Below are 7,629 nucleotides of genomic sequence, written 5' to 3' on the forward strand. Positions count from 1 at the left end.
TCTCGAGTCGAGTCAGAAGCTTTGTTATCTGTATCTTGGCACTCTTCTTTTATATATCTATGTTTTGCTTTACTCTTATCTCTTTTGGTTTACGTTTATCTCTTATGTGAGTGATGCGCTTTTCTGTTTTACGCTTTTGATTTAACTTTTGTTTCAAAGGCTCCTAGATAAAACTCCTTTATACCTATATATACTATTTTACTTTTAAAGGTCATAATACTTTGCCATCTCTATTTTACGACTTAAGCATAAGACTCTGTGTGGTAGGGTGTTACAGTATTGACGTCCAGCTATTTCAAATGCCAATTTTTTGCCGCTGCTACTAATTTACTTTTAAAGGTCATAATACTTCACCATCTCTATTTTATGACTTAAGCATAAGACTCTGTGTGGTAGGGTGTTACAGTATTGACGTCCAGCTATTTCAAATGCCAATTTTTTGCCGCTGCTAATGCTAACATTACTCGTAGAATAATCATTTTGATAACTTGACTTAAAGTATCATCATAATCCACTCCTTGCACTTGAATGAATTCTTTTGTAACTAGCCTGGTATTGTGTTTTCTATAGTGTTATTGGGATTGAATTTTACCTGAAAATTCATTTATAGCTCACGACCTTCTTGCCTTTTGGGAGTTTAATGAAACACCAAATCTTGTTTTAACCTAGAGCTGCCAATTCAGCTTATATTGTCTTTTTTTAACATTCATATGCAGCAGTTTTTTCGTGTAATGTCATTGTTAGTTATTAATTTAATGTTAAAACTTGTTATATGTATATTTAATTTTTTTCAATTTATAAAACTATAATTCAATACAATCCAAATCGCTTAAAATTAGATTCGATCGAATTTTTATTTTTAAATCATCTAATCTAAATTATACCACAAATAAAATTAATGTTCAAATAGAAGGAATTTTTTAGTCAAAACTGATCTAAATGCATGGCGGACACCTTTAGTTAGAGTGGTTGGATGACCACAGACTTTCAAAATCTTGTATATTACCGTTTAGTCGTTTACATGATATTACCGAGTATGTACCAAAATACCCCCTAAATCCTAGCGTTAGCAGCCTAGCAGGCGAAGCCAAAATAACCGACGCCCCAAAACACACCGCGCCGGTCCATTTCCTCTTTCCCTGTTCCCAGCCGGTCATCCCCCTCTCAACCCTCAGGCTCAGCTGTCCCTCCCTTGGCTCCCTCGTCCCTCTGCTGTCCTCCACATTCCGAACCCTAACCGCCACCCGCCCCAACTCCACCGTCGATTGAGGAGCGATGACGATGATTTGGCTGTAGTGACGACCTCATCACTCTACGGAAGAGGTAATTGATGTAATTTATCATATTTGGGGTTCATGTATTTGGATGGGAGGACCTCAAACATGATCGCTAGCTAATTATTAGTGTTGCCATAATCCCAGGCACACCTTGTGTACGCACGAATTATTTTATATGATTATCAGGTGCATTTGGGTTTGTTTTGAACAAAAGTGTTCCCTTTCTTATCTCCTAGAAGAAAAATAATAGAAAGAAAGAAGGTTATCAAGAATTAGAAACTGAAAGAAGCATTGTGATGATTTGATTTAATGGAAATAAAGTTTAGAGAGGGATGGTCACTAGCATAAACAGCAAAGTTGTATCATTATTGCTTGGTATATAATTCTGAACACACATGAATAATGTCCAAGTAACTAGTTTTAGCTTCAAGTTTTCATGCTTAAGAAAACTGAAGCCAAGATTATCGTGAAATTGAAAATTAGTTAATGTGCCACTGAGTACCATTAAACCTTGTTATGCTACCACGAAGAGATGGTATCCCTAGTCACTGTGCATTGTTCTATTCTTAACTTTAGTGTGTTTTAAGGTAAATTGAACGATACAGTGTACTTAAAATAATAGGATTTAGTTCTCTTACAATGCCACATCAACTATCACTGAAATACAAAACAATTTTTTCATCCTTTTATTTATTTATTTATTTTTGGTTTGTGGGGTAAGAAGCACTATCCTTGTTGTTCCCTCTGCATATCATTGTCGCACGCATCCTTTGTTTTGGTTTACTAGGACTGGGGTTTAGATTTTGGAGCACTTTGCTAGAGTCCTGTACTGAGTTTGAATATCCTTCTTGGTTATCACTTCGATATCGTAATGCTATGTATGTTAGTTAGATCAAACCTTCTAATCTTGTGTCAATTTTAATTTGAATATAGTTACCAATTAGAGTTTATCATTATGGCATCCTTTCAAGTGGCATTTCTCTGTCTCAGTTCACTCTCTCTTCCATTTATGGGTGTAGATGGGATGGGTTGGTTGGGATGGATGAGCTAGATTCAAACCTGGCCCAATCTTTTCTTATGAAGCCATTTTTTAATACCTGGGCACAACTTGATGGTAACATGAAAGATGTCTGGTTCAGATTTGTTGACCTGATATTATCAGTGTATGAGTTTGAACATTATTTAAAACAAAGAAATAAATTTTTAGAAGACAGAAATGAAATTGATGACATTATACAATACAAATATCAAAATAAATTATTTCAAGTGCTGTGTTGTGGTTTTAGTGCAAGTGAAATATTGACTCCTCACTGTCAGTTTTGAAATGTAAGATAAAGCATGATTTGTTTGCTAATTGGCTTACTGGGAGCTGTGTAAGGAATTGTTTCTGTTCTCTGCATTGTCAACATAGTGGAATGAATAGGTGTGATGCCAGATTCTTAGCATAGCAAGCTTTTTAGCCCCTAATGATGTCCTTATTCTGGATGGTTTTTAATTTGGATTGCAATGATGTTATTATCTGATGATGATTAGGCTTTGGTATATTTGTTCATCTATTGGAAGCCCTAAATGATTGAAATTTATGATATCCTTTCCTGCTGGCAATGATGAGACTCAAAAGCAGTTTTACTTTGTGCTTTAGAGTTTTGGAAAATGTGTGGTGATTCTATGCATTTCACCCACTTATTTTCACTCTTTTCACTTATTCCTGGGTCATTTTTCATTGATAAATGAATAAGTGATAATGTTTTGTGTTGTGGCAGGTCATGGCTACCAAGAAGATAATTGCAATATGTCAGTCTGGAGGTCAGTTTAAAACTGACAAAGATGGTTGTTTGTCATATAAAGGTGGTGATGCTCATGCTATTGACATTGATGATCAAATGAAATTCAACGAGTTCAAAGGGGAAGTAGCAGAAATGTTTAATGTCAATGCTGATAGCATGTCGGTAAAATATTTCCTTCCCGGAAATAGGAAGATTCTTATTTCAATTTCCAATGACAAGGATCTCCAAAGAATGGTTAAGTTTCATGGGGATTCGAGTATTGTTGACATCTATATCCTTATAGATGAGCTAGTTGCCCATGAGGTGTCAAACAACATGCCTGCCAGTAGGTAGTTTTCTTTGTTTCTAAGCTAGTGTCTCAATATATTTATGGAGCGATCTAGATTTTTAAATTTGGAATTGTTGCATGTGTAGGTCAAGCAGAACTACTTTGTCTGAAACAGTGGTGCCAATCAATACCTCTCCAACACTTGATGTTATGCATGATGTCATAGATGACACCATCCAGCCAATGATTCCAATCGATGCTCCACCTGACGGTGTTGATGATAGCAATCAAATGGATATGCATATAGACATTCCTATTGAAGTTTCTCGTGTTCTCCCCATTGAATCCTCAAATGATGAAAAGCGTGCTAAAGGGGCACAACAATGGCAGAATACTATAACGGGTGTGGGTCAAAGGTTCAACAGTGTACATGAGTTTCGGGAATCATTGCGGAAATATGCAATTGCTCACCAATTTGCCTTTAAATATAAAAAAAATGATAGCCATCGTGTGACTGTCAAATGTAAAGCAGAAGGTTGCCTTTGGAGAATCCATGCGTCAAGATTGTCAACTACTCAGTTGATATGTATCAAGAAAATGCATCCAACTCATACTTGTGAAGGGGCTGTGGGAACGACAGGGCATCAAGCAACTAGGAGTTGGGTGGCCAGTATAATAAAGGAGAAACTGAAAGCTTATCCTAACTATAAGCCCAAGGATATTGTTAATGACATCAAACAAGAATATGGAATTCAGCTTAACTACTTCCAGGCTTGGCGGGGGAAGGAGATTGCAAGGGAGCAGCTTCAGGGTTCATATAAAGCAGCATATAGTCAGTTACCTTTCTTTTGTGAGAAAATAATGGAGGCCAATCCCGGAAGTCTAGCTTTGTACACTACAAAGGAAGACTCGAGCTTCCATCGTCTCTTTCTATCATTTCATGCTTCTTCGCATGGTTTCCAACAGGGTTGCCGACCGTTGATTTTCCTTGATAGCATTCCATTGAAGTCAAAATACCAAGGAACCTTGTTAGCAGCAACAGCTGCCGATGCTGATGATGGTGTATTCCCTGTTGCTTTTGCCATTGTTGATGCTGAATCTGATGATAACTGGCATTGGTTTTTACTTCAGCTCCAATCGGTGCTGTCAACATCTTGTCCCATAACGTTTGTTGCAGGCAGTGAGCACAGGCTAAAAGATTCAATTGCCGAGATATTTGAAGGCTCGTTTCATGGATACTGCCTCCGATACTTAACTGAGCAACTATTTAGAGACTTGAAAGGACAGTTTTCTCATGAGATAAAACGATTAATGGTCGAGGATTTATATGCTGCTGCTTATGCAGCCAAACCTGAAGGCTTCCAAACCAGTTTGGATAACATTAAAAGTATTTCTGTAGATGCTTATAATTGGATTGTGCAAAGTGGACCTGAGAATTGGGCGAATTCATTTTTTCAGGGTACTAGGTATAATCACATGACATCAAACTTTGGTGAACTGTTCTATAGTTGGGCTTCAGATGCAGATGAATTACCAATAACACAGATGGTTGATGTGATAAGAAGTAAGATCATGGAGTTGATTGTTGCCAGAAGAGAAGCATCTGATCGATGGGTGTCTAGGCTGACTCCGTCCATGGAGGAAAAGCTTAGTGCAGAAAGCCGGAAAGCTCATTCACTTCAATTTGTATTATGTGGCAGCAGCACCTATGAAGTTTGCGGTGACACCAATGAGGTGGTCGATCTCGACCGATGGGAATGTAGTTGTAAAGCCTGGCAGCTGACTGGAATACCATGCTGCCATGCTATTGCTGTTATCAGTGGAATCAACCGGAGTGTGTATGATTTTTGCTCTAGATTTTTCACAAGCGAGATATACAGATTGACTTATTCAGAGGCGGTGCTGCCAATTCAATATGTAGATGCGCCTGCTGCAAAAGATTCTCAGCTTTTGGTAACAGTTACACCCCCTTCTACCCGACGACCACCAGGCCGACCGGCAACAAAGCGATATGGCTCTGAAGATGTAGTCAAGCGCCAACTCCAATGCAGCCGATGCAAAGGATTAGGGCACAACAAGTCCACTTGCAAGGAGCAATCATAGTGTTAGATACCCTAGGTGTAGAAAGATTCGATCTTGTATCTAGTTCACTGCCCTTACTGCCTTTCACTCCACTCTATTGAGAATTAATTTAACTATTTTTCTTCTAATTTTCTTGACAGAGTTTCAGCACATTATGGGTGGCACAGGGAACTCTTGAATGGACTGCAAAAAATAAATTGTTCAATGAAATAAGGGAAACATACTAGTTTTATGGTAGCCAAAACTAGCCATGATTCTTTCTGCGGTAGTATTATTACTAAAATTCTAGTCTTAAGAACTATTAGCGAACTTGTACAACTTTGATGGCCAAGGATTTGGCGTCCTTTTCTGAAGGATGGCGACAGAGGAAAAAAAAAGAGCAACGGAAACAAAAGAGACGATGGAAACAATAAGACAGAGATAAGGGATTAATAGTTATTTTTCCGGGTTCGTCTAAAATCAGCTCGAATATTTTGAGCTTATCTAAAGTATTGGATTGCACCATAAAATTTAAAGTATTGGATTAGATTGATAAAAGATCTAATGGTTCAAATTTAATCTATAAATAACTCATTAAAAATTATACTAAAAGAATAAGTCTTTTGATATTTTAAATTTGCCCCAAATATTTGATAGAGATTCAACAATAAAACTCTAGTTTCGGCAAAGGTTGCTGCCACTGAAGACCTTTCCTAGCAAAAAAAATCCTTTCGACAACCCTAGGGAAGAACTCCGCCGACAGCTCTTCCTCTTTCGTTCCTGGTTGCATGATTGTCGACGATGAGGAAAATGACTAGTGAGTACCTATTAATCTTCTTCGGTTCTTCCTCACTCGTTTTCTTTCGTTCCTTCCACTTCGTCTCTCAAAATCCATGATTTTTCATTTTTTTTTGTTAAAGAACGATTACAATGGACTCCGTAACCTAGAACAGTGAATAAGTTCAGATTATGAACTGGATTAACACTTTCAACATTTGTTCGCTCCATGTGTTCGATTAATTTAAATTTGAGTTTTTGTTGTAACATATTTGAAAATCAATTGTTTTTGGAGGATTAACAATATGTATGTCAGAGAACCTAATGGTGTTGCTAATGAAGAAATTGATGTGAATGACTCAAATATTTATCTTGAGTTGGAAGATTTGATCACTAGGCCAACAGATTGGGTTGGTTCTGCATCTGCTGGTGGCTTGGTGGGGCAAACTAGTTGAATCTTTACATAAATGAATGCGTTGACAATGGTAATAACACTCAAAACTAATCAAATCATTTTGTTTGATTTTGAGTAATCTGCATCACATTCATCATTGTTGTTCTATTTTGACTATGTGCTGTGTGCATTTGCAGGTTGCAAAGAGGGTGTTTGTGCACATCTCTACTACAACCAAAAGGAAAAGAGCTCAATATTTTAAGGCTCTTTAATTGCTAGCTTCAAAAGCAGTGACCACATGACTCCGATGCTTGCGCCAGTATTACAATATTCTTAATAGGGTCCAAAATGTTAATACTATGTTTAGTTTAGTCTACCAGTTCCTTGTGTTTCCTTTGTTTCCTTGGTGGTAGGACCTAGTTATTCGTTTCTCCTGCGTGTAAGAATTCGCATATGCCTGTTCATACCTTAGCCTCGTATGTTGAAATAGTTCCTAATTAATAACCTCTGATGTATAGAGAATGCTTTTGTAAAATTGTAGTAACTTGGTTTACCAAAGAAGGATGTAATAATTCACGACGCCGGAAGATGGGCTGAGACTGGCAGCGAGTGCTGCGCTGGACGGCGACGGCAGAGACCAGAGAAGAGTGGAATAGGTGGCGGTGGTTTTGTGGATAGAGAGGAGAGTGCAGTGAATTTACAGAGGAAAGAAATTAGGTTCTACTGTATGAATTTTAAAAATATTTGTGATAAATGTGAAAAAATAATAATTATAAGAGAAAATTTCACTTCCCTTCCCTACGAGATGTTAAAATAACACTCCCTTTTCCTCTATTTTATAAATATACATTCTCCTCTCTTTTAACTTTTAAAAAAATTTTTTTTTAATCTATTTTAAATTTTTTGTCTTAACTAATATTAACTTTATCTATTTTTTAAAAAAAAATAAATTATTTTTTAAAAAAATAGTCATTAATAAAAATTTTATTTTTTATTATTAAATTTTGTTTACCAAAATGTCCTTTTAATAAATTATTTTTTTATTAATTAAATTGTATTTTATTA

General features: G+C 36.7%; 1 protein-coding gene across 2 annotated transcripts; it reads left to right on the forward strand.

Annotated features, from left to right (window-relative positions):
• The first annotated feature begins 944 nt into the window (after nucleotides 1–944).
• On the forward strand, nucleotides 945–7,347 carry LOC112720669 (uncharacterized). 2 transcript variants are annotated; one of them, XM_025771701.3, is made up of 4 exons: nucleotides 945–1,323; nucleotides 3,041–3,393; nucleotides 3,479–6,655; nucleotides 6,762–7,347. In XM_025771701.3, exons 2-3 carry the CDS (start codon nucleotides 3,044–3,046, stop codon nucleotides 5,433–5,435), a joined length of 2,307 nt encoding a protein of 768 aa, XP_025627486.1. In that variant the 5' UTR covers nucleotides 945–1,323; nucleotides 3,041–3,043; the 3' UTR covers nucleotides 5,436–6,655; nucleotides 6,762–7,347. The 2 variants fall into 2 exon arrangements, with proteins under 2 accessions (XP_025627486.1, XP_025627488.1); XM_025771703.3 differs by lacking the exon at nucleotides 6,762–7,347 and having other exon boundaries at nucleotides 951–1,323; nucleotides 3,041–3,389; nucleotides 3,479–5,658.
• The last annotated feature ends 282 nt before the right edge of the window (nucleotides 7,348–7,629 follow it).

Source organism: Arachis hypogaea, chromosome 11 (genome assembly GCF_003086295.3).
Source record: "Arachis hypogaea cultivar Tifrunner chromosome 11, arahy.Tifrunner.gnm2.J5K5, whole genome shotgun sequence".
Lineage (NCBI taxonomy): Eukaryota > Viridiplantae > Streptophyta > Magnoliopsida > Fabales > Fabaceae > Arachis > Arachis hypogaea.